Here is a 27,298-nt window from a genome sequence, read left to right on the forward strand (position 1 = left end):
ATCTACATCATTAGCAATATAAGACATGCACAAAAATGAACAAAAATAATATATGCAATTACTACAAAATGCTATCATATTCACTGAGAAAAGGAAATATAGTGGCGTAAGGTCAGTTGATGGAACAACGGGTTCGTATTCCAGTCAGGCCGTCATCAATTGGTGACATACGTTACCTCGGAAAGAGATTTCACTGCTGTTTCCTCTACAACAGTTTCATAAAGCTAATGGTTTGGTAAAAGTGCCCTTTAAAGCAAAACTGAAACAAAAGAACTGTATGATATTGGATCTTGGCTTTCACCTTTAAATTAAGTGTTTTGTTTTTAGCATAAACGCAGTGTATACTTCTTTGAAGAGTTGATACTATTTACGGATTGCCGCACTGGTTTTATGGTCACCCAGCTGTAATTACGTACTCACCGAAACCAAACGTAAGTGCAACCATTTACCAAATTTCGGAAAGCGGATATGTTCATTCTTTATACGTACTACCTTAAAATAAAATAAAGAATGACGACGTTTTTATCAACAACACGTTTTATCAATAACGAAACTTGTATGATAGTTTTAGAGTAACTCCCCTTGCAGACCGTTAATTTAACCATATACATGTATACGAGACTGTTCACGCTTGCTGATCAACTATATAATTGAAACTTCTCATATCTGCTGATTGATGTTAATGTTTTCCAAAACATAACTAGTCTGGACAGAGGTGGACAGCGTTCTATTGTGAGTTACAAAATTAATCACATTTAGTACTCAGTCATGTGTAGACCTGTAAATGTTCTTCATTCAAATTTCGAACACATTTGCTATATTGTACTTACAGGTGTGTGTGATAATATCAAGGTCGTAACGAAACAGTTTGTTTTCATGTTGTTTTTAGCCTAATATAATCTTGACTCTCTCGTATGAAAAAATGATCCTTTGAGTTGTGTTGAGATATAAATTTTACATTTGGTAAATAGCCAGGGCACACAGTGCAGTAACTTTACGCTATGAACGTAGTGCACCTGTACAGGTAGAACATGACAATGTATGTACATTCATGAAAGCAAGTGAGTCAACTTTAATCAGGGAATCTACATCAATCGACAATATTATTATAGACTAGTGTACATTACATTGCCTAAGCATATACATGGTAGCTAATCAAGACTAATCAAATAAATGGATTAACTCAGGTATCCTTATGGTTATGAGAACAGCAGCTGACCGCTGAGTCATGTTGGAAGTCTATATTGTAGGGACTGGGTATCGACTGTAACCGATCCGAATGACGATTAGTTATATGCAGACAGTTGCTCCTAACAGTTCTTGTTAACATTTATATTTTTGTATGTTCTAATGTTAGTGTGATCTCTACGCGGATCTGCATGATACATACCTTTATCAAAACCTATGGGAAAGTTTGGTTGCTTACACCTGTTGCAGAGTGAGTGGTGTGGTTTACACTGCAGTCAAATTCAATTCTAAAAACGGGTCTTGAATCATATATATATTATTAATAAGTATGGTTCGTGTTGATTGTCCCATCATATTTAGTTTATTATACTATTTATTTTCTTCTGATGGTAATGTCTAACGTTCAATAAAAACGAAAGTGCAAACTTGTTTAAATTTGAGGATGTACTTAGCTTATTCTTGAATTAAAACATCTGCAAGCGTACTTTTTTAAACCTAAATCTCAGTATTAAAACATATCTTACAATCGGCAGATTTTTGAGTGTTCATGTACCTGTCATACAAAATAGCCAATATATTTTGTTCCCAGGCCAGCTTACCAAAGCCGTGTCATACTTGACCTTGAAAAAGTAGAATATTTCGTACCCAAAGAAGCTAAAGCATTTTCACAATATAAATTATGATGGTGTTGGTGCTATTCAAGATTGTCTTAGAGTGTTAAATATACCACAGTTAGAAAATAAAAGGGATGTCAAATATACTTATCCTGGTCGTCTAAGTATTCGTTTTGACCCCAACAAAAGGAAAAGAAATACAACATTTTCAAAGCGAATTAGAATGAATCTTATAGGCAACATCATCTAGAAAAATAATTTTTACCGGCAAGCAGGAATGGCTGATGATACTAAAAATAAACAAACCTTTTGACTCAGATTTCTTCGCCAGTATCAGCAGGATGAGTTGTATCAGATATACGCGTGTCTCTTGCTTTTCAGAAGGTTAGGATCTGATATAGCAAGACTTAGGATTTATTGTGTTATCATTATTATTGACTTACCAAATTGTTTTTTACATTACCCTTGAAGATCGATTAACATCTTTCTTCCTTCATCTTTCCAGATAAATCATCGCAAGTACAAGTAGGAAAGGCAGATAGGAAAAGAAAAGAATAGTGCATGTGTCATTTGTCCATACAGAGGGGGAATACAGAATGGGAATTATATCCCCTCTTGCTGGGTGCGCTCTGTTGTTGATGGCATCGGCAATAGGTAACTAAAGCAGTCCATGGCTAAAAGAAATAGAAATATAATTTTCCCCACAAAGAGTGACAGTTAAATACTCATTATCTTAACATGGATTTTTCAGAGTGTTTGCCCGTACAGAAACCCACTATGCCCAACACAACTTGAATCCATCCATATTCGCCGACAATTGAGTATCTGAATATCAAATATTCCCAACAAAATCCTTACCTCCCATGGCCTTTTATAAGACCCAAACTGTTATGTTATAATGTCCATACGTCCGTAAGTCTGCCTGATACAGATTTGGTTTCCCCCTAGTTCGAGCCTTCCACTATCTACGGTTACCAAACTATCTGAACGGCGGGCATAAGGAATAAGTAAAAGCCCATTGATCGGGGCAGTTAAAAGCTGAAGTCACTGGCAGAAAGAAGACAATTGGTTTGGGCTTTTAATATCTCGCTATTCACCATCTACAGATACAAAGACCTTTTACTACCTGAACAGGATAAAAGATAAACCGTACTGAATTTGGTATAAAACGGTTAAGGTTCCATATCACTGGGACAGGGAAAGGATTTTACAAAGATTGCTGAATGTGGCAGCTCTCCTCAGTTTATATGACTTTCAGCATATGGCTGAACAAAATAAGACAAAAGAAAGGTTGCTTAATCATAGGATCATGCCATGCAGGAATCTGACTATACTCGTGTGTTGCAGATCTGTCTACGAAAATTATTCTTCCACTCTGATGATATGCCTTTGTTATAACTTATATATTCTCTTTATTCGTATAGAGGCTGCCATTCCTAGGATGTCAACAGTTGATTTCAAAGCAATATTTGTGAAGCCAGGCAGTAGTGTAGAAGAATGGTGTAAGGCCAAAGGAGACCCTAAACCCAAGTATGTACAACTATACGCTGTCAGTGAACATTAATAATTGCTAGGGCAACATCATTTATTGCGTGACACTATAGTTTATCAGTTATATATAAGTACAACAATACTTGTTTAAGGCAAACATGACTTCAGTAGTGACAGTACACTCTGTCAGTGTTATGTGAGTATGACGTGAGTAGTGACAATACATTGTCAGTGTTATCTGAGCATGACTTGAGTAGTGACAGTACACTCTGTCAGTGTTATCTGAGCTGTGCACAAACATACATCAGGATAATGAGTACCTCTTTCATAGTTTGTGATTTTCATCAGCATATTAACCTGATCTGAGGGTTTCGATTGTTTACAACGTTGCCATCAAACGATGATGGTACCTACGGGCTTTGACTTGAAATGTTTTGATCCAGCAGCACTAATGTACTTGTGGGGCTATTATTAAGTGAACTTTTTTCTTGCCACTAAATACCTTAATACCATATCAAGTCCATATGAGTACCACACTGATGTATGTGGATATATAAAAGTATCACAGTAATTAGTTAGTTGTTCAGACCCCCTAAAATGTACATCTTTAGAACTAACACACTAGATTGGACTTACGATCACATAATTTATACGCAGTCTATGAATGTTTCTTAGTAAATACAAGTAGTACACAATACAGATTTTTACCTACTAGTACATTAGGCACATGAGTTATAAGCGCTTCCAAAACTGCTTATGTTTACCATGGCTTAGGAACATCTCGGAATCGTCTTCTGATACATACCAAATATGTTCTTTGCCAAAACTTGGAAACAATGGTGTCATTAGCGAAGACATCAAAACACGTGACGCTTTGGTGACCGTTACATAAATAGAGATAATCCAGATTAAACACCAAAACCAACCAAGGAGAAGTAGATGTATATATCAGAGATAAATATAATGTCGTATAAAGATATTCAGTTCCACCGCTACGTTTTATTGGATATTACTGGAACTACGACTGCGTCAAAGTAAAACAAATAAGAGCAAATAAAATCATTATGCATGATATCAAACAAATAAAATAAACAAAATATTCAACTCACCCAGTCAACTGATGGAAATGTGTATATATAATAAGATTAATTTTACTGTTTTTGTGATAGGTACATCTGGAAGAAGGATGGAAATGTACTGTCCACCGATGAACATTATGACATTAATCCAAACACTGGTGCCATAAAAATTAAAAGTATAACATTGGCGAATGGAGAGGGAAAGTATCAGTGTGTGGCCCAAAACAAACATGGAACAGCATCGTCTGGCTTTTGGGAAGTACGATTAGCATGTAAGTCAAATGTAAAACTCCTTTGAAACATTTCACTTACTAATAAACATTCTTGTCTTAAATTTAACTTTGGGTTGCCTCTTGTTGTTATTGTTGTTGTCTTACTTCAAATTCTGATACTTTCGTATATAGGTCTTATGAAGTTCAACAAATATTGTTCAATTGTAGGCAGTTTCCAATGTCCTCCAATCGATGCTGTCCAACATTAACCTAGTTATTGCTGCTCGGTGACATATTCTTTTCTGAAAGATATTACAAATAACCAAAACAATTATATTGCTAAATCTGAGACAAATTCTAGATTACAATTGCAGCTCCCACGCTGTTGAGACAAAAAAGAAATGAATGCCTTAACAAGAAACTTTGTGAATTGCACAGAGAAAAATAAAAACGTGGAGCTTGGACTCCTTTAATTTTAATGAATTTTTGGAAGTCATACTAGACTGAAAATTGTCAACTGAAAATTAGGCAGGTAAGAACTTTATGTATTACCATAAGTTCTGGTATGATTAATACAGATATTTTGTCTCTTGTAGAATCACAATGAAAAGCTTGTAATTTCAACTAATATTGCCTATAACCTTTGATATGTTGTCCGTAACCTGCATTAATATCTTTAATTCAATTACATACATTTTAACTGTATTTATAGCTATGACTGGTGACGATAAAAAAAAGAATAACAAACCGATGGAGAATAAACATAAAGATAACAAGATGACATGTGAATATGAAACCACAAACATACCGAAATCCAGAATTGGCGATAAGAATGCATGTTCAAAACCTTCAGACGACAAGCGAAGATTTGTTCTAAATGCTCATGGTAATTATTTTATGTTGTTTTCAATACTGGGCATGCTAGAATAACGTTTTTGTTGTTCAAAATATATCTGCATTATTAATGGTTTGTCATATGTATTTTCAGCATTCCACCTATATATCTATTTCGAGCAATATTTGTCTGATCAATACATTTCGTGGTTGAACATTATTTATAATTTATTACATTATGTTAGGTTTTTATTATGACTTAATTGTAATAATTATATCCTATTCATTGCACATGTGCTAAGTTGATAACTTTCTAAATCAGTATGTTATGTTCGTTTGCGTTGGTTATTTTCTTTCAGAGTATAATATTGCAAGATGTGTTGTCATTAGGGAATATGAAGGTCCATCATACAGGCATCCATTTTGTTTCTCGAGTAGACGGCTGTCCCATCTTTTGTCTATAATCAGATGAAGGTTGCCACGTTGCACAATTGGTTCACAAAATACCTTTCTTCCGCCACATTTTGTTAGACGATCCCTAACCTTCCCATAAACTGTGTTGATCTTTACATCTTGTGGCTGAGAATAAAGCCTCTATGGGGAAAGTATGGTCTAAGACTATCCTGGTTTGCAAGTTTCATAAAGGTCATACTCGGCAAGACGGATCGATGACAGTGTCTTTCAGATATAGATTGTGGTTTCATCCAAGCTAGATACATCAAACGATAGCCAGCCTCGCATCCACCCCACCTCATGATAAAGTCGAACAGCATCCTCTCATATGAGAAAAATTGGGAGCTTCTTTGCTCCAATAATAATAATAATAAATCTGATTTGACTCTTTCCATCAGATCCTCGTCAACATAATGACCACCCTGTACGTGTCACTGGCTTTTGAACACCGATCGCTGATATTTAGGTCATGTTATAGATCTGTGGAGGTATATCAGGCCGATGACTTCCCCATCCCCGCTTTAGTGCTACTGTTTGATCCGTATTGAGATATGGCTTTGGCAGTACTTGTTTTGCTAGAGAGCTGAATGAGATCTATATTTCATTTATCTGTTTTCTAGTAAGTTGCAAGGGTATGTTGGAATACTTTTCTCCGGCAAGGTAGCCCCTTTCTTCTCTCTAATAGGACCAATGATTTCACACCCTTTGCGTCAATGTGGAAGAGATGTGTAAATGTTTAGTCTTTTATATTGCCAGCAAACAATAGGGGAGCAGATACAGTCCACCTAGGCACCCCATCAGGAATGAGAAAGGACAACTATATGACCATGTCACCATTCCCGCAGAGGTAGACTAGTAGAGAGAGTAAAGTGTCCTGTTTCATTACTGGAACAAACATAGTTCTCTCTCTAACCGCTCGAGGAGGAGGATTTAAGGGTCCACTTTTCAATTTGGGTTCCCAGCCAGCATCATCCAACCCGTAGAGATGGCTCTTGCAAAATGAAGATAAAATAGATTATGTTTTAATCGCATTCCATTCCAGGAATGTCTGAAAACTTACAAGTACATTTTCAAGAGAATATAATTTCTTCAGGCAGTATATAGGGTGGCCTTCCAATTACTTCCATCTCTACGTATAGACGACTTGCCTCTATATACAGTTATTTGGTCCAATCACCGCCTAGACACCTTAGGTTTCAACTACCATTTTTGATACTTGGATATCACAAACTGAGATAATTGTTGATAGCTTGCATCGCCATCCAATTGAAACCTTTGACGCTAAGAGCGTAAATCCCGTAGACTTGAAATTATTGCCTCGGCTGTTGATCAGCTTTCCGCAGCATCATTCCGTCTTTCGAAATTGTATTTAATATCTTCTGCGATGCCTCGCTGTTTCTGCAGGATGTGGTACAGTGGTCAATATCAAGTTATCTGATATCCAAAATACCACACTATCTAACCAACACGCGGTTTTAGTGTCCAATAATCAGTGATTGACCACTGAACACCCAACACTTACTAAACATTTAAAAGGGAATTTTGTAAATGAAGGAAGCCAATAACACACTATCACACTGAGTTTGGTTTAATATTCAATTGCGAAAGGCAAGGATATACACATTGACATACACACAGAATACTATGAATTGAAAAACATATATTGTGTTGAGAGGACTATTGTGTTTGTTAATCATTGATAAGAATCATTATCACGGTAATGGATCACTGCTATTCTTCTAAAAGCTTCTCTTTTGCCGATCGATATACGAAGACCCTCTTCAGGTTTCGTTGCCTTTCATTATACATCATTCGTTTCCAGTTAGACGTTTGTTTTGGATTTTCAATGTAGATTTACAAATTGTTTCAGTCATATCGCTGTCTGCAATGTTGCAATTTAGAGTGATGTCTAGCACTGGGGCATCATGCCGCAGACATGTAGCATAACGTCTAAACCCAGACACATTACTCTGACACAATGACGACCAGTAATAACAGTCACCACTTAATGCTGAGCCTCTGGCGAGGCAGCTGTTAGTAGCATTCTCATAAGTCTTTGGTAGGACTTGGCCAGGCTTCGAATTTTTTAACCTCAACCTTCGTAATCCGAGGCGGAAGGTCTAAAACCTAGACAACCGGATCGGTCATAGAAAGAAGACAAATTGGAGATTGTTTAACATTATTCCAATCAATCAATCAATCAATATATATATATATATATATATATATATATATATATATATATATATATATATATATATATATATACTTTGTCCTGCCACTGGATGTGCAGAAAATCCAAAACACTCACATGCGCTCGTCTTTCCGACGAAATGGAATTTTATATATATATATATATATATATATATATATATATATATATATATATGGTTGCTTGGCATCCGTCCGTCTACGAGAGTCGATGGTGTAGCTCCAGAGTAAGCTATATTTTTTATCCTTCTGATTAGCTCTCTGTTCAGCTTGTTTTATTTTTCTGTCTTTCTCTGCTTTTCGAACTCCCTGCCTGACAGCTAGACGCCATCTGGAATGGTTGTTTGGACAGCTCTCCCAGTCATTGACATTGATGTTTGCCGTCTTCATATCATTCTTGGAAACATTTGTGTAGCGCAGATGTGGTCGTGCAGTCGGTCGTGCGCCTTCTGCTAACTTCCCGTGTAACAGGTCCTTGGGAATGCGGCCTGGGTCCATTCTCATGACATGGTCAAGCCAGCGAACGCGCCTCTCACTGAGAATAGTGAACATGCTGTTCCTGTTGGCGCATTGTAGAAACTCTGTGTTGGGTACTTTGTCCTGCCACTGGATGTGCAGAATGCGCCGAAGACAGGCGGAAGCTGTTGAGTTTTGTCTCGTGTCTTGCATAGGTGATCCATGTTTTGCTGCTGTAGAGGAGTGCGCTGAGCAGGCAGGATTAGTAGACACGCAGTTTGGTCTTCTCGGTGAGGTTGAGGTTGTTCCAGACCCTCTGGTTAAATCTGGCCATCACTGCTGCTGCCTTGGCAATCCTGCAGTTCACCTCAGAATCAATGGAGAGTGAGCTGGAGATGTTGGACCCGAGGTATGTTAAGTTCTCTACAACTTCCAAGTTGTACCCGTCGATGGTGACAAAGAGAGGAGAGTCTGCGTCCTGCGCAAAAGACGTTCGTTTTCTTCAAACCGATGGTCAGTCCAAATTCCTTACAAGGGTGGGAGAGGCGGCATACCAGCTGCTGAAGTCCATCTTCCATGTGTGATGTCAAGGCTGCGTCGTCAGCGAAGAGCAATTCACGGATGAGTACCTCTGTGACTTTACTCTTAGCACGGAGACGGGCGATATTGAAGAGCTTGCCGTCAGCCCTGGCATGGATGTACACTCCCTCCCTGAAGACATTGATGGCGTACTGGAGAAGGATGGAGAAGAAGATGCAAAGAGCGTCGGCGCAAGGAGACCGCCTTGTTTGACTCCACTGATGACTGGGAATGCTTTCGATGTTGCGCCATTGAAGCTCACTGTGCTGTGCATGTTCTCGTGGAACGACATGAGCAGACGTGGGGGGGGGGGGCAGCCGATCTTCTTCAGGTGTCTGAAGAGTACACTCCGACTAACCAGGTCAAACGCCTTCGTCAGGTCTATGAATGAAATATAGAGGGACATCTGCTGATCGCGACACTTCTGCTGCTGACATAGTGAGAAGATTATGTCTACAGTTGACCTGCAGGCTCGAAATCTACACTGGGACTCTGGGCAGACGCTGGAGGCTAGGATCTGCAAACGCGCCAAGGCAACACGGGCGAAAGCCTTTCCGACGATGCTGAGGAGGGAGATGCCTCGGTAGTTATTGCAGTCGCTACGGTCTCCTTTATTTTGTGTTTAAAGTGACGATGTTGGCGTCACGCATGTCCTGTTGAATGTATCTCTGTTTCCTTCAGAGGCAGAGGAGTATTTGTAGGGGATGGAACAGTGCTGGTTTTCCGCTCGGAAGGACTTCAGGCGGAATGCCGTCGCTTCCAGGAGCTTTAACACAGGCAAGGCAATCGATGGATTTTCCGAGCTCTTCCAGGGTGGGTTGTGAGTCTAGCTTCTCCATGACAGGCAGGTCAGGAATGGCGTCCAGGGCAGTGTCAGTGACGTTGTTTTGGGTTGCATATAGCTCGAGATAGTGCTCAACCCTTCTCTACAGTTGTTTCCCCTGGTCTGTGATGACTTCGCCCGTCTTGGACTTGAGGGAGGCGGTGTTGTAGCTGGGGGGAGGGGGCCGTCGCCTTCTTAATACCCACATACATTCCTCTTGCATCCCCCGTGACAGAATCTGTCTGTAAACTGTTGCAAAGGTTCAGCCATTAGGTGTTGGCACAGCGGCGGTCGGTCTTCTGGGCGTTGTTCCTTGCAATCCTGAGGGCTTGCAGTGTTCGGGGGCTAGGTACAGCCTTGTAGGCCAGAGGGCTCTCCTCTTCGCCGGAGTCACGTGCTCCATCTCCTCCCGGTTTTCCTCATACCAGGTAACATTCTTTCGCTCTCTCTTCCCGTAAGATGTTGTGCTGAATTGTACACATAGTCACGGAGATGAGACCACATGGAATCAATGGTGTCATCAAGTGTCACATTGGTGAGGGCTTCAAGCAGTTTGCTGATGAACTGCTGTGTTTTATCAGGGTGGCTTGCATAACAGGTGTTGATGCGTGGGTGACCCTTTTTCTTGGTGTGGTGCATCTTCTTGGGTAATATTAGCACCTTGCTGGCCACGAAGGAATGGTCCGTGTTGCAGTCAGCACTGTGGTAACTGCAAGTGAGGAGGACACTGGCCAGTTTCGCACGCCTGGTCATGACGAGGTCTAGCTGGTGCCAGTGGCGTGAACGTGGGTGTCTGCATGACTCCTGGTGGATCTCCGTTCCTTTTGAAGAAAGTGTTGATCACACATAGACTGTGGGAGCAGAACATCTCCGGCAGTCGCTGACCGTAAAAGCCGATACAGGTAGACCAGGCCTCATGGTCATCTCCCACTCTAGCATTGAAGTCTCGTAGTAAGTAAAAGCCTTCATTGCTGAGGAAACTGAATATTGCCTGATCCAGAGCCTCGTAAAACTTGTCTTTCTCCTCGTGGGTGAAGCAGAGGGTTGGGGCGTACACTCTGACGATATTGACCGGGCCTAAGGAGGATGTCGCCAACCGGACGTCATGGATTCTCTCATGGATGCCGGAAGTTCAAAGCAGGCGATTAGCGTGTTCTTTACGGCAAAGCCTACACCGTTCTGTCTAGGTTCATCCGAGGGCTTCCCCTGCTAACAGAACGTGTAATTGCCTTCCCTGATGGTGCCGCTGTAAGCCAGTAGGGTCTCCTGGAGGCAGGCAATGTCGATGTTCAGTTGGAAGAGTTCTCTGTCAATGACGGCAGCCTTCTGTGCATCGTCAATTTGCTGTAGGTCTGCGGTCAATCCAGGACACATGGTCCCGATGTTCCAGGTTGCAACAACAAAGAGCTGGAGTATATATATATATATATATATATATATATATATATATATATATATATATATATATATATATATATATACCTTCTAACAATTGTGTTTCGTGTGCATCCATTCATATGAGTTGAACAATTAAAGACATCTTTAGCATAACTGAAAAATAAAGGTTGCATAATGGAAGAATTTACCGACGGTTAATTCTATTTTGGCATTACATGCCATCCATAGCTGTCTCCCTTTAACAACCAAAATATACATTATACATTATGAAAGTGTTTTCGGAGGTAGTTTGACGCTCCTACATGCACTCATTGCCTTGAGGAAAATATTGACCACGGAGATTCATTCACCTAGCCTTGAGCCATGACAATATGCATCACTATCTATGGCACTCTTTACCACTGATATGGACATCACAACTTCGATGAAATTTAGTTGGTAAAATGGTAACATTCATTATTTGTCTTGAAGATTTATATCAAACAGCGAGTGCCAAAGGCAACATTGATATGTGATGGTTAAAAAGTTAAAATGAAACTGCATCAAGCACATATATTTTCTGCTTTTATAGAAATCGATATCGGGATTTTGTAAATGTGACACATGTTTCTTAATACGCAGATGCTGTTATTTATTTTATTTTTTCCATTTTTCCGTTTATTTTCCTGTTTTGTTTTGTTGGAGCTTTTTGTATTTTTTTTTATTCAAAAAGTTCTTACAACCCCCAAATTAGGAGCATAGTTCTTGATGTCTTGAGTACTGCCATGGGAGAATTAATATAATCATTACCTATAAGTGTTGTTTAGTCTTTTTACAGCCGTTTGACATTTTATGCGAACGTGTCAGCTATGTTTCTTTGAATCATCCAAGGGCTATAATGGATTATGATGCATATTGGATGCATTAAATATCAGCTGTTGTGAATAATTGATATACAAATAGTTCTTTGCTATTTGTGCTAAGCAACTAAGCGGCAATAACACGGGTGGGGAAACTAAAGCATTGACACTATATACCCGAATACGGTCTATAAATATAACATATCAATATTTAGCGTTAAGGTTCATATGCATACATACACAATTATTATAATTCAAAAAGCAGGTGTTTAATGTCCCATATAAAGAGAATACGTATCGTATTAATTTCACTGTGCGTGATTCTTCTCATAGCTGAGAACGTTATTTTGTATTCAAACTCTCCACTCCCCACCCAAAAAACGGCCTGTAAAATACTCTGATAGGGATTAAACATCACAACATGTTTACCATGGTAGGTTTGAAACATATGGTCACTCTGGTAGTTCTCTAACATCAGTTCGTGTTCGCTCTAGAAATATCAACATAGGCTTAAAATCAAGACTGAAAAATCACAACCTATTCCTTTTGCAAGGGGTTTTAACATCATTACATTTTTCCCTTATAGGGCCCAATAATTACAAGTTACTTGACCTTGTAGAGACCCAATATTGTTCATACAAACTGTTTAAAACATGTTATGGTCCTGGAGATCAAACACTATACTACATTTCTGTTAAGTAAATACATAACAGGAGAAAAAGTTTAAACTTGTACTTAGGCAGTTTTGAAAACGTGATTTGTGCAGTTTGATTTTGTAATATCAATCAGTATAAGTGAATTTGCTCGATGAGCTATTGTTGGTTTGAGTGCGGCGTGTTCGTTACTTCATTCAAAGCTATTAGGGAACGATTGATCAAACAAGCATTTTCAAAGCATGCAATAGTAACATCTGTCATTACCAATCTGAACTCAAGAGAAGGCTTCATTCAACCAGGTGATGACTGACAATGATGGATATGTTTGTTCATTACTTAGTACACCAAATACAACTACCTAATAGTATGCATTAGGAATACAAACACAAATTACATTGAATTAAAGATGCAATGATTGAAAGGGATCATAACGAGATAAGCACATATATTGAATATTTAGAACAAATCGAATTAAGAGTCCTTAGAAACTGACTCTAGCGGGTTGTTTAATCGAAAAAATGTACTCGTCTCAATAACATCGATATATAATTGTTCCAACGGCTTTTAGTTGTATTTGATATAAAAATAATTATGTTACAGAAATAAGCTTTATTATTTTAATTATCAAGTTCATTCAGCCTTTTAAGCCAAGCAGCTGATTGTCCACATCGCATCTTTTTTCGACTGAGAGTCAGTACACTGACAGTCATTGTTCAGACTTAAGGTTTCTTTCAATTATTGAACAATTATTTAGGTCATAATCGATATACTTGCAAATTTCCCAGGATTAAGGGCCTCTTTGAGGAATTTCGAGATTTTTTAAGACTAGTCGAGACCGTTATTTTCAGATTTTGTGTAGCTGGCATATTTTATATTTAATTACTGATACGCAACAAATGCTCAGTCGATGATACAAAAAGAAACATATTGTGCAAAAGAGTAGTTTAATATTATCATCGAGTGAACAATTTTATTTTGTTTAGATTGAAACCAAAAGAAACGTTACTGATATCATCGTGTCAGCATTTTCAAAGGTTGTTACAATTAAATAGAAATCGGCTGCAGCTGAAACGTCGGCAGGAACGACATTCATCGGACTGAAGTATAGTAAAATAAGAAAAATTAAAGTTTGGTATCTGAATGAGAATCAGATGTATTAATAGTATAGACACAATGAAAGAAAAGTTAATACATTGAATGTAAAGGATGGCTAACTAAATAATCTACGTCCACGTTACACACAAGAGGGGATTTATGCGTTCGTTTAGTGCAAGATATACCTCTCCAACGAGATATAGGATAATAACGCAGAGAAAAACAATTTTTTTTTTATATTGCATGCTTTATAAACTTCGTCGTCTATAAAGATGAAACAATCGTGGATCCCCTGAGTGAAGTGATGCAGGATCTATGGAACAGTGATGCCAGTCGTCTACGTGATTCGGATTACACCATTAATTCCACAGGCAGCAGGTGATGTATTACATGTGCAATACTGTATGACTATTTTAAGACATCCAATTATACTTCAACCGCACAATGAATACTGTACACATATATGTTGCTCTTTCGGTAGATTAGAAAATAGCAAAAGGATAGACCAGTTGGGACGAACATTTACATTTTGCATTGCTTTATACAAATTGAATTAGTTATCTGTGCACAATAGCAACAGTTGAACCAAATTGTAAAAACATACACAAATATGCTTATTCTTATCTGACTAATTTTTTAAGTCATTTTGTGTGCATTTTAATGTTTAGGAGTAAATTGTCTAATGTTTTCGACAATTTCACTTAAAGTATCAATGTTTAGTTACTCTGGATGAGACAAGTGGTACTAAAGATTGCAAATGCTAACGGTCATGAACGAAAACAACGGATATTGCAGAAACGTTTATTACAAAATTCCATTATTAGTCTTTTTTGTCAGACCGGATTCATCTACCACAATTAAACCTGACCACTAAGAGAGACCACCTGACCACTATTTGTAAAATTCATCAACTTGCTCCTGCACGTCAACGATTAATTTATCAAATCTATTGTATTGATTCAGCTATTTCACGCTTTGCATACATTATATCAATTTTGTATGGATTTGGGTCATGGTAAACCTCTATTGTGTTCTGTGCGAAGGAAACATGTTCCATTGCTAACTGATACAATATGTAACACTAAACTCTACTAACGCCAGTATGGACAACACGGCTTATCAAAGCTAGTGACAATTGAAGTGTTTGAATAACGAAGAATGGGATACAAGATTATCTCCGTTTTCTATCATAATCAAGGTGAACGCGCATCTTTCATAAGAACATTTACTAGAAATGTTTCTAAATGGATAAAGGATAAATAATATCGATTTTATACAAGTACAGCAAATAAAATTAAGTAATAATGTCAAAACTCAACATTGTATGTTTTTAACACCAATTAGGAGGTCATATAACAGTTTCAAGTTATACTCCTTTGTCTAGATAGTGTTGCAGGCCGAAATTAATTGCGTTTAGGATACACACTGCATATGTACATAGTGACCAACATACCTTTAAGTGTATATCAATAAGCGTTAGACGAAAAGTATATTATGGTGTAATCGATATCATCGGAACACTACTTCTGAGATAAGTGTACTCGTGCATGAAGTGTAGTGGAAAAGGGCTTTAGACTGTGAATCAATATTATGTAATATAATCTTGTAATTTTAGGTTATGGTTTTAGTCAACAACCTATTGCATTAATTTTTAACAGAAATAACTTAATTTGTTACAGGAAATGTAATTGTGGGTACATTAAATACACTCTTAATTCTCCAGATTTTACCGCACAAATAATATAGGACTCTAAACATGTGATCCTGTGATAATCATCTAGAATTTTATTTAACAAACTAAGCCGAGGAAGCATATCATATCATCGCTCTATAAACGTATATTGAACAACCAATTTATTTTGACGTAACCATCATTTACACGTCTTAACAAGAGAGTATAAGAGAATGGGCTTTTGAAAATATAAACATTAAGGTTCATAGGAAATGAATTAATTATATGCCCATATACATGCCATTTTACAGACGATTCTAATTTATTTTCTCCACCGTAAGGCATATAATGGAAAATTCAATTAATGGAGAAGTAATATGATAGGATGAGTGTTTGTAAGTGCCTACAAATACTTCTGTTCAACAAGATTTATGTCATCAGAGAATATGAATCGCGTGTCATTAACTCTTGCTACGTCTTAAGATATGAAGCGCTAGTAGTGAATTGTTGTTTAATGTTAAGATGGGCATGACTAACAAGTTGTTAGCTGTTGTTACATCTTAAGGTTGGTATGAATTGCTAGTCTTTAACTTCGTTAAGTTGCTGTTTGTGTTAATGTGCACATATCCGTTTCTGGTAGCGAAAGTTTCAACGATGCCGTTATTTAAAGCTGTGCAGTAAAGTAAATCACAAATCTTTATTCCTAATAACAAACTATCAAATTTGACTTAACAGTGATGTAAATGGAAAGTAATATAAAGACTGTGTCCTTTGCAGACTATTTACATATTTAAACGAAACGACGTTGAACAAGCCAACATACCAAGGCTTCTTGCGCTTGCTTGATAACTACAACAGGGTGGTGGGTCAAGCAGAGGAGCTGACTATAGCAGAGAAGGCAGAGGTTGACGCTTTCGTGAATGCCCTTCTCGCCACGTCAGTTATGTCTAAAACATATACCTTTCTGACAAGCAACGGTAACTAATATTTAATTAATGGCTTGTAGTGGTATTAGGCCAATTCAGGAATCTATTTCTATTAACATAGTTACAAAAGTAAATTGATTAATTTATTGACAAGTTAGGAAAGGAATAATGGAAAATAACTATAATCAATATCGAACAGACGGGGAGTCAGATAGTATGATTCCCGTATCCAGATGGGGGTGGGGGTGGCTCGGATAATATGTTTGTTTCTTCAAAGCTGATCTAGTTTAGAAAAAGCGTGTTTGCTCATCAGATAAAGGGATCTGCTTCATATAACAATTATTTTCTAAGTAGATGAAGGATTCAACTAAACTCTTCCGAATCTTCTATTGTTCAATACCTAGATGGCATTGATGAATGATAACATTTGACATTTATAAATAATAACAATTTTGCCAGGTCCCTTTGAAAATTGAGGAAGAAATAAACATTATTTAGGGACATACATAATAACGGAAAGCATACATGCAAACCAAAAGTCGGGATAACATACAAAGTAAGCTGTATGATATTTTTTACCTACGCTCTCTTCCATCAAAAAGGGATAGTTTCATTTAGCTTTGAATATTATTTTATTGTTGAAAGTATTTCAAAGTTTGAAAAAATGTGTTCCCAATTTTAATAAGCTAAGTTATCCGTTATCTTTATCAAGCAGAAGTCTACTGTTTCTTTAAGTCGAATGAAATGTTCAGTAACTGTCACTTTTGTTTGGCTTATGTAGAGTATTTAATCAATCATTGCCGTTAAAATACTTATATGGAATATTTCAAATTTTCATATTTCTCTACCACCTTACCTTTTCCAATGCCTATACGATATATTAACATTTAAGATGATCGCTTGTTTGTCTTTCAGTCATATCAATAAATAAACGTCTCTTTGTTGCTTCCATTAAAAACTTGTTTGGTAATTTAATCAATAGCGAACTTTAACAAAGGTTATATCATTACAGTATTTGCGTGGCACCACCCACTTAGTGGTATAAAATGACACACGTTTGGTTTCCGATATTTTCTTTTACTATTTCGTTTTTCCTCATTTGCTTTTCTACTGGTACAAATATGTTTGAAACAATGCAGAAATATACCATGAACTTCTATAGCTGTCTCAACGGAAACGTATTGTTTAAATATACATTCCAGGATATATTCCAGACAGTAGTTCCAAATTCCGCGAGACCATGATGGAATTGTGGTTTAACATTTACTCTCGTTCGCGGCATGGTTTGTCGGACAGTAGTGGCTTTGAACATGTAATGGTTGGGGAACTCAAAGGAACCAATTCTGTTTTAGGATTCCATAACTGGATTCAGTTCTACTTAGAGGAAAAAAATGGAAATCTGCTTTATCAGAAATTTATCACCAGAAAAGAGGTTTGTTCTCATTTCAGCTATACAATCTAACACGTGTTTAGATTTTCAACGTTATAAGGCACTTCTCTCTGTGATAAAGAACTCATGTGGGAAGTTAGACTTAGGTTTGCTTTTGAAAAACTTGCTGGTTTCTGGATCTGCTTATAATGGTTGTCAAATGCAGAACTACAACGAATCATGTTAAACTTAATACATTATCTAAGAGAAACAAGGAAAAATAAAATTGGATACAAATACTCGAAAGACAAAGTACGAATTTAACGCCTGCATATATTCAAGAAAATAGATTATACATTTAAAGTTTCCTGACAGTGATCAACAGTTGTTTCGACATACAATGGCAACACAGAACACCGTAAAAGAACAAATTTCGTGAAGATTATCTCGAGAGTAAAGAAGTTCTAAAAGTTTGATTGGATTCTTGCTTTTCGTGCAGATATCGTAACTATTGTTTGGCATGTTTGAATTCTTACCAGACCATACTGGGTTGGGTCCCATGCAACATTCCAGTCCAAAATAGTTTACACCCAATGTCCCGAAACTAAGTTGCCGTTCGGGTGTTGATGAAGCACCAATTCAAAACTAATCAGTAAACATACATAGTCTGATCTTGCGTAGTATTGTAATTCTGATAAAATGCTGCTATTAAGTTTAATTAACAGCTCGAAACAACAACCGTATTATTGCAACAAACTGTGAGAAAAATAAGAAGTCAAATTGTTTGAAATATAATCTATATTGTTTTCATTGCCACGTCCATCAGCAGAAACGTCCATCTATTTTCTGCTGAGACGATTGTTTCCAAGAACTCATATTGCAACTTTTAGAACTCAACAAAAAGAGGAATAATACTAATAATACATGACAACCTACGTCAATATTGAAAAAGTGAAGGATTTGGAATTATTATAAACAAAGTGCACAAACCCATCCATATATCACTTACTTTCACATGGTACCAAACTCACGAATCATCCATAATTAACTATCGGTGTTCTGTTAAGGACACACACACACACACACACACACACACACACACACACACACACATATATATATATATATATATATAGAGAGAGAGAGAGAGAGAGAGAGAGAGAGAGAGAGTAGACTGTCTCTCTGTCTATCTATCTATCTCTCTTTCTATATATATATAAATATATATATATATATATATATATATATATATATATATATATATATATATTCATACATACAAGTATATCTTAAAAACATTTTTCACATGCGAAATCGTGTCTTAATCTACTCACTTATATTCCTTCCTTGAAAGGAAAACATTTATGATACATAAGACAAGATGGCCGCTATCGCTAAACCGTCTTGAAGCAGCTGTTCCGTTATTTAGTGCCGTTTTCATGATTGATGTTTGTGGTTGTTGCCTGTTTTCATCTTGGATTTTGCGTTCATTATGTATAGGCTGTTAAATTCGTATGTGTTTCTTCATCTCCTTTTTTTTGAAGCGAGAATAATTAGACTTTGTCACAGCTGTATTGCTCCACTGTTTTTGAAGAAACCGCCATCACGTGATACTCGCCAGTCAACCCGTTTATGCTACGAAGGACCCTCATTAATTGCTTTAAATGTTCATTCCTCGGCTCACCACACTACATTGTGCTATAGAATAAACGAACTGGAACTACATTCATCATTACCTAAATGTAAACAGAAGCGAAGAAAGAAACGTTGTTTCAAAGCTGGCCGGCGTAGAACAGGTAGAATATTTCCAGTTACCTCCCTTATTTCTGCACAACCATTTACAAATGTTTCGACCGTTAATTTAGATAACCTAATTCAAATCCCAATTAATACGTCAAGCTTTGTGTCAACTATCCAAGATATACCTCTGCGCATTGCATTATTCAATGGCCAATCAGTAGGACCACCGGAAAATCGCACAGGAATAGTTAATTTTATCAATGACCAAAATGTTGACATTTTTTCGTGACAGAAACATGGCTTAAAACATCAGGCGATGAGCCCAAGTGTGCTTATCTAACACCCACTGGTTACTCCATCAAGTCGTTCCTATATAATTCTCGCGGAAGTGGAATTGCTCTCATCACAAAGAACTCCATGATAAAACATCTTAGCTATACCACAACATTCAGTTTCGACCACAAATCGATTGAACTAGCCCAAACCACACTCACACTGGAGCGAAAGTCAGTCCATTTTTTCTGCATATACCGCCCTCCTCCTATTGGAAAAACATGCTGGCTGACTCTGTCTTCTTGGAGCAGTTTCCGAATCTCCTGGACTTTAGAAATTCGATAGGTGGCAACCTGATTATTCTTGGAGATTTCAACTTTCATTTTCACTGTTCCGGAAACTCAAATACATCAAAACTCGTAGATTCCATTAATGTTTTCAACCTCAAACAGTCAGTTAACCAACCCACCAATAAACATGGTCACATTTGAGACTAGATTCTTCATAGACCTGATGATAACATTCTACGGTTCTCCCTGGTATCCCATGACCTTGCATCAGATAATCACTGCATTGTATGCCATCTTGACGTATCAATCCCTAACCCTCCACCTTTATCTGTTACTAAGAGAAACCTCCGTATGACAAATAGAACCAAACTAATGCAAGACATCCAAGCTAACCTAACAACTTGCTTACCTCATACCGCAGAACAACTCGATAACTGTCTGCGTTCATTACTTGACAAACATTCCCCAGTTACCAAGTGCAGAGTATCAATTAAAAAGTTTTTCCATGGTATAGCAGTGTTAGGGACCAGCTTCGCACTACTAAAAGAGACCGCCGTAAAGCTGAGAGGCTCTGGATTTCCACCAGACTCACTATTCATAAGCAAATATATGAAGCCGCCAAGAAGAATGTCAGAAATATAGTCCATGCAGCGAAATCAGCCCACTACACTACTAAGATCATGGCAAGTTACAGCTGCAAAGATCTCTTCGAGATTACTAACAAGTTAATGTCAAGGAACAAATCAACAACACTTCCAACTACATTCTCTCCAGCCGACCTGCTGGACATGTTGCAAATTTCTTCCGTGACAAAGTACAAACCATCAGAGATAAGCTTGACACCACAATTTCAATTGACTCGTCGTCACCGTACCGTTGGGATACATAATTTGAGCGGACACTATTAGCAACATTTGAACATGTCGCTATGGATTTCGTATATACAATCGTGATGAAGAGTACACCAAAGTCATGTGAACTTGATCCAATTCCAACATCACAGCTGCTTGAGTGCTTGGATCCAGTATTGCCTTCACTAACTGATGTCATTAATACCTCTCTCTCATCAGGGGAATTCCCATCATTTTTCAAAACTGCCATTGTAAAGGATCTGCTGAAGAAACCAACACTAGACCATAACGATTTAAAGAACTATCGCCCAGTTTCTAATCTTCCATTCATTTCTCAAATCCTAAAAGTGTTTTTAGCAATGTACAATCTGCATATCGCCCTTGCCACGGTACTGAAACTACTCTTCTAAAAGTAGTTAATGACATTCTCTCTGCGTTGTATAGCGGAAATATTATAGTCCTCACCCTCCTTGATTTGTCTGCAGCATTTGACACAATAGACCATGCTATATTACTTCACCATCTCCAGCATGTATTTGGCATTCATGATACAGCCTTACTGTGGTTCAAGTCCTACTTGGTCAACAGGTCACAAATTGTATCTGCAAATGGAATACACTCCAGCCCAGTCGATCTATGTTGTGGTGTTCCACAGTTGTCTGTTATTGGACCTGTTCTCTTCATTCTGTACACTCAGTCGCTCTCAAGTGTCATAGATCATCATGGAGTGTCTCACCAATTGTACGTTGATAAAACTCAACTATACAAATCAAGCCACCCAGCTGAAGTTGATGCTACCATCCAAGGTGTAGAGAGGTGCATTTTTGATGTGAAATCATGGATGACTTGTAACAAGTTGCAGATGAATGATGATAAAACTGAGGTCATTCCGATTACAACATAAAGACTTTCTAATTGACATCCTTTACCTTAAACAATAAATATCAGCAACGCCAACATTAAATTTACACAATCAGTACGAAACCTAGGTATTTCTTTGGACTGTACTATCACATTGCACCAACATGTTATGAACAGATGCAAGGCTGCATATCTTGAACTGAGACGCATCAGCTCAATTCGCAAATATCTTTCAGTTGATGCCACTAAAACACTTGTGTATTCATTAGTACTTTCAAGACTGGACTATTGCAACTCAGTTATGTCTAGTTCATCTCAATATCTACTCCAGAAGCTTCAAGAAGTTCAAAACACAGCTGTTCGGATCATACTTAGAGTACCATGATCAGAGCACACCTCCCAGCTGCTCTGTACCATACACTGGCTATCCATTTGATCCAGAATTAAACACAAAATGTGTTGTCTGTGCTACATTTCACTGTCGGACTCCAGTCTAACATGCCTGTCCGACCTCACCCATGTGTACACACCAGCAAGATACTTACGCCCCTCTTCTGACAATTGTATACTCATTATTTCCACTATGAACACAAAGTCATATGGACAGCGTTCTTTTTCATACCAGGGCCCAGCAACGTGGAATCAATTGCCCACTGAACTTAGACACAAAGACACAGGGACCACATTCAAGAAGGTTCTCAAAACTCACTTATTTCGACTGCAAGAACAAACTTAAAGACCGAATGTTTCCTGCCTTAACTATTCTCAGCATGTTTTTTTATTGTTTCATGTTTTCCTAATTTCATCTTGTTTGTTTTTGTAATAATATTATTATGTTTCTTATCTTATAGGTGTTGTCTAACGTTGTAAAGCGCTTAGAGCTTTAAAACATTAAGCGCTATACAAAGTCATTATTATTATTATTATTATTATTAATATGATACATTTTTTAATTGTGAAATATAGACAGCCCGATATTAACACGTAAAGGAAATTCAAGACTGTCGCCTAAACGGAGGGACAATTACTAAACAGTGATAATTTATTTAGTCTATTCTTCATCATGTCTATGAATAACATAATACCCTTACTCGAAATGAAATAATTGCATTACGATAAATCTTTTATTGAGAAGAAATCTTTTAAACTTTGTCTTGCTGAATGCTTTCTAAATTAACATAACACCTTTATTTCAGCCCGCTGTGATCGCATTAGCATTCGCATGGCACGGACGTATAAAAATCAAGACATCTTTCTTCTTGGGCACGAGTCCTGAGTTCGACCTGGCCGTTTATACCATATGTAGTTTGGTTCATCCCAATAGTCAATGTAAATTTAAGATCAATAAACATAAGGTGCTCCTGCAGACGTGGGATGTTACCCACAAGCCTGGGTATCAGGTTGCCACAGCATACCCTTTGCTATAAAGAAGTAACAAAGGAAACAAAATAAAGTCAATTATTAACTGGAATTAACATACACATTAAAAGCGAACGTCTTTAATGTTTCCATCATTGTAATGGAAATTACATCATCGTAAATCTTATTATTGCAATATGTGACTACATTTTCATCTAGTTCATCGATAGATAATATCAACATACCATGATCTGTTAAATCAACATGCTTAAATCTACAATGTAACGTCATACAAAAGTTGAAAAACGGAATGAATAGCTAGATGTGTCGGGCATATATCTTGTGGATCGGGTACCTACATTTCATGTAGCATTGATTAGGTTAGGTGTATATAAATGATAGATGGGTATGTGTTACTAGATTCTAATGGGAACATGTCCGAAGCTCTGGCGACTTCAGCATTTCAAAATTATAATGTCAACTCTATAAATGTGAAGAATACTTACTATAATAAACCTTTTTTGAATGTGTTGCATTCATTTTAGGTGGTGAGGAGGACCGGAAAACATCCCGTATCCCTCCACATTCCAGTGTTCTCCACATTTGATATATTTGAATTTAAAGATTGCATGTAGAATGCAGAGAATTAAAATTAATAAAAATGAGAGCATTGCCTTTTAATGCCCACATAAGAATATCATTCAACCGCTCTGACGAACATATGGAAGTTCATAAAGCAAAAAAGTGTATTCTACCGAACCCCATATTTATGCATGCATGTTTCATGTATGGAGGCCATTTTCGACAGCACGTGAGGATTGTAATGCAGAAGGAATACGTTCGATGGTTGATAATTTTAATACAATTTGTGTACTTAATACCTTGATGCAATTTAATACAATTGTCATCCATTCAGTTTGGAAATTATTATACTTGCCTGTAATACACGCATCTATCATCATCCCCAATGTTAAACATATGGCCTACATAGTTATAATTTGTCCCAGAAGTGTTCCGCATGCTATACTACAGACGTCTACATAATCATGATATGCCTTCCAAGAGTCTTAAACAATAAATAACATATTCTGTTCTGCAAATACAATAAACTGAACAAATAATGATTTCTACGCAAAGAAAATGTGTGGTATAATGGTCATGATAGATGCAGATCCAGCAGTAAGTTGAAAATAAAATGGACAACAAATATGCTGCAAGAAGGAGCTTTCAAGAATATATTGATGCAGTCAAGACTATAATTGTCAAGCACATTTGCATATATCATTATGCATGGTAATAAGACATACATTACCTTTATGGTTACATTCGGTATGGTTCTACCTCTGTCGTTAATCGTAACAAAGTTAACTGTTCGAAACAGGTTTTGAAAGAGGGATGTTTTGCATAATTGATGTAATTTTTGCTTATCTTATGATATATCATATATTTGTTGTTTTTTCTTCCAATTGTGGAAACATGCTATGAGTACTAACTTTCAAAGTTTGTATTCATATTTTAAACACCGACGTCAACTGGCAGTTGTATTGGTCAATTTCTAACATAAATTGTATCGTTAAGCGTGATTTGATTTGAAATTTTTACGTAGCTTTAACAATTTTTCAGTCATATCGCTACGATGTCTGCAGTGTGGCAGTTTATAGTGATGTCTAGCACTGAGGCATCATGCCGCAGACATGTAGCATGATGTCCCACCCAGTCACATGATCCTGACACCGGGCCGACCAGTCCTAACCTTTTGATGCTGAGCGCCAAGCGAGGCAGCTGTTAGTACCATTTTTGTAAGGATCGAACCCACGACCTCCCGCATCCGAGGCGGACGCTCTAACCACCAGGCCACCGGAGCGGTTGTATCGTTAGGTAACTATGTGAATACTGACTATTATAGTTTTTCTCAAGTTTTCAAGGTCTTTTCAAGCTAGGCACAAAAGTTGCCACGCGATGGAAACCTCTCTCACTGATCTGTATCCTGCATGTTTGTCACATTAATGCTTCTAAAATATTGATTATTTTACCAGTATGGCAAACAACAATAAAATGGGAAGAAATGTAAAACAGTTCTGTTGCTTTGCATGTTCTCTCTACAAACAAGTTACCTTTCATACCTTAAAGGCACCATGTACTAATGCAATACATGATATACCTTGGGTTAGACATATTGTTATTATTTTCCTGAAAGCCACATTAATACAAGTTGAAGACTGTCCTAGCTGGTAAGTAATTGCTGATTGGCAATGAACAAATTTAAAAAGGTTTATCACATATTCGTGTGAGTTTTACAGTCTATTGAAGTGTCTTGATCATCTGCACATATGCAATGCAATGATTTAGTGTGCGTCATGATCTGTAAACGATGAACCGTACATTTTAACTCGTCCCCACCCCCTCTTTGGTACCATTTTAAAATACATGCATAAACAAATCTTATTACTGCACCTAGATGACATGCAGATAATCCATTGTACCACGGAGAAGTCGGACCTATTCCGGAAAAGGCATTTCCTGTTTAAAAAAGGTCGTCACAAATCCTTAATGGTTTTATAATGGGTGTATATATATATATATATATATATATATATATATATATATATATATATATATATATATATATCTATATATATATATATATCTATATATATATATATCAGGTGCCAGGAATATTAATAAAATTACTATATCATCTAAGTAGTCGTTTCTGACTCCGTATACCATTTTGTTCCTTTGTCCGAAATGACAAATGTTTAATTATTTGATACTAAAGTACGTTTATACCATTTTGTTCCTTTGTCCGAAATGACAGATGTTAAATTATTTGATACTAAAGTACGTTTGCTTTGGAGGGATTCATTTGTTTCTTTTTGCTGGAGGATAGCAGTTGAACGTTGTATGTCTCTAAACACGACAGAATCGTATTAGCTTCAGTTATTTATGGCTTAATTCTATCAAAAAATAATTTGATTGTAATGTTTTTATGATATTCTGTTTTCTTGATATTTCTTTCAATTCATATTCTACCTGTGACTTTCTTTCCTGTTGCATCTTGCTAGGTAAAATGATATTGCTAGGTAAAATTATATTGTATCCTTGATTTCTTCGTGTGATCGTTCTTTCACAGTAAATGGTAACGACATGTGACAACAGCTTAATTATGCAATTACAACTCATATACAAAATAAGAATAAAAAGTTGTTTTTTTCCGCTCAGGTCAGTAATTTGATAGACGAGCAAACAAGAGTAAATCAAAGTAAATAAACACGTGTGCGACATTAGTCACATTTTTATAAGGGACTAATAGTGTAGTACCGTTGTAGTAAGTACATATGGTGATGTAGACAATTAGGTTAATTTCCTGTTACAACATTATTCAAATAATATCATCTGCACATATCAGCACACAATTTTAATGGTTCATATTCAGAACATGCTCGATATGGATTTTAATTGGGATATAATACACGTTTAAAATCTAAGCAATCGATATTACAGTAGCCTATATAAAAGACTATACAAACTGATCAATATATGATATTGCTATATCGTAAACGATATCGCTGATCAATATACTTGAGTATTATGTAATAGAAGGTGAAAGGTGACCTTCTTGGTAATTAAAAACATTTCGCGTAACATAAATGTTTACTTTATTCATGGCATATTTGTATAACACGTAGACCTCAACTGGAACAGGAATATACATTGCTGATTTGTACTGAAAGTAGACATAACTCTTCTAAATTTATACTTTCGGTAGATTTTGGCGGTATGCAAAAAGGACAGTTATATGTTAAATGCAATTAATCACCGGAAATAAATGCTTCCTTTGAATACCCGTTTTAGTCATTTATATTTTTTTATTATTGTTTATGATTTCTTATCCTTTTAATAATTTGCTCATACTTTTAAATTATGTCTGATAATAGTTTTTAAAAAATGTGTGATCTGTAGTTAATAGTGATATAGGTCTCCATTTTTTCTTTGGTGGCTGGGGGATGAGACGAGCGTTTCTTGTGA

At 36.9% G+C, this 27,298-nt stretch overlaps 1 protein-coding gene across 3 annotated transcripts; it reads left to right on the forward strand.

Annotated features, from left to right (window-relative positions):
• The first annotated feature begins 597 nt into the window (after positions 1-597).
• Positions 598-27,112, forward strand: LOC149788778 (uridylate-specific endoribonuclease B-like). 3 transcript variants are annotated; one of them, XM_089974877.1, is made up of 9 exons: positions 598-732; positions 2,308-2,456; positions 3,227-3,332; positions 4,463-4,644; positions 5,297-5,470; positions 14,201-14,306; positions 16,378-16,577; positions 17,729-17,958; positions 23,107-27,112. In XM_089974877.1, the coding sequence occupies exons 2-9, from the start codon at positions 2,399-2,401 to the stop codon at positions 23,335-23,337; spliced, it is 1,287 nt and encodes a 428-aa protein (XP_089831003.1). In that variant the 5' UTR covers positions 598-732; positions 2,308-2,398; the 3' UTR covers positions 23,338-27,112. The 3 variants fall into 3 exon arrangements, with proteins under 3 accessions (XP_089831003.1, XP_089831004.1, XP_089831005.1); XM_089974878.1 differs by lacking the exon at positions 2,308-2,456; XM_089974879.1 differs by lacking the exon at positions 17,729-17,958 and having other exon boundaries at positions 23,107-23,330.
• Positions 27,113-27,298: the final 186 nt, after the last annotated feature.

This window comes from Sinohyriopsis cumingii, chromosome 11, assembly GCF_028554795.1.
Source record: "Sinohyriopsis cumingii isolate HCF-2022 chromosome 11, ASM2855479v2, whole genome shotgun sequence".
NCBI classification, from domain to species: domain Eukaryota; kingdom Metazoa; phylum Mollusca; class Bivalvia; order Unionida; family Unionidae; genus Sinohyriopsis; species Sinohyriopsis cumingii.

Excerpts from the sequence above, each read along its gene's own strand:
- LOC149788778 (XM_089974877.1), top strand. The coding sequence starts at position 2,399 with ATGGGAATTATATCCCCTCTTGCTGGGTGCGCTCTGTTGTTGATGGCA. Across the intron at positions 2,457-3,226 it reads GTTGATGGCATCGGCAATAG|AGGCTGCCATTCCTAGGATG; the intron begins GTAACTAAAGCA and ends TTATTCGTATAG. Across the intron at positions 16,578-17,728 it reads TACCTTTCTGACAAGCAACG|GATATATTCCAGACAGTAGT; the intron begins GTAACTAATATT and ends TATACATTCCAG.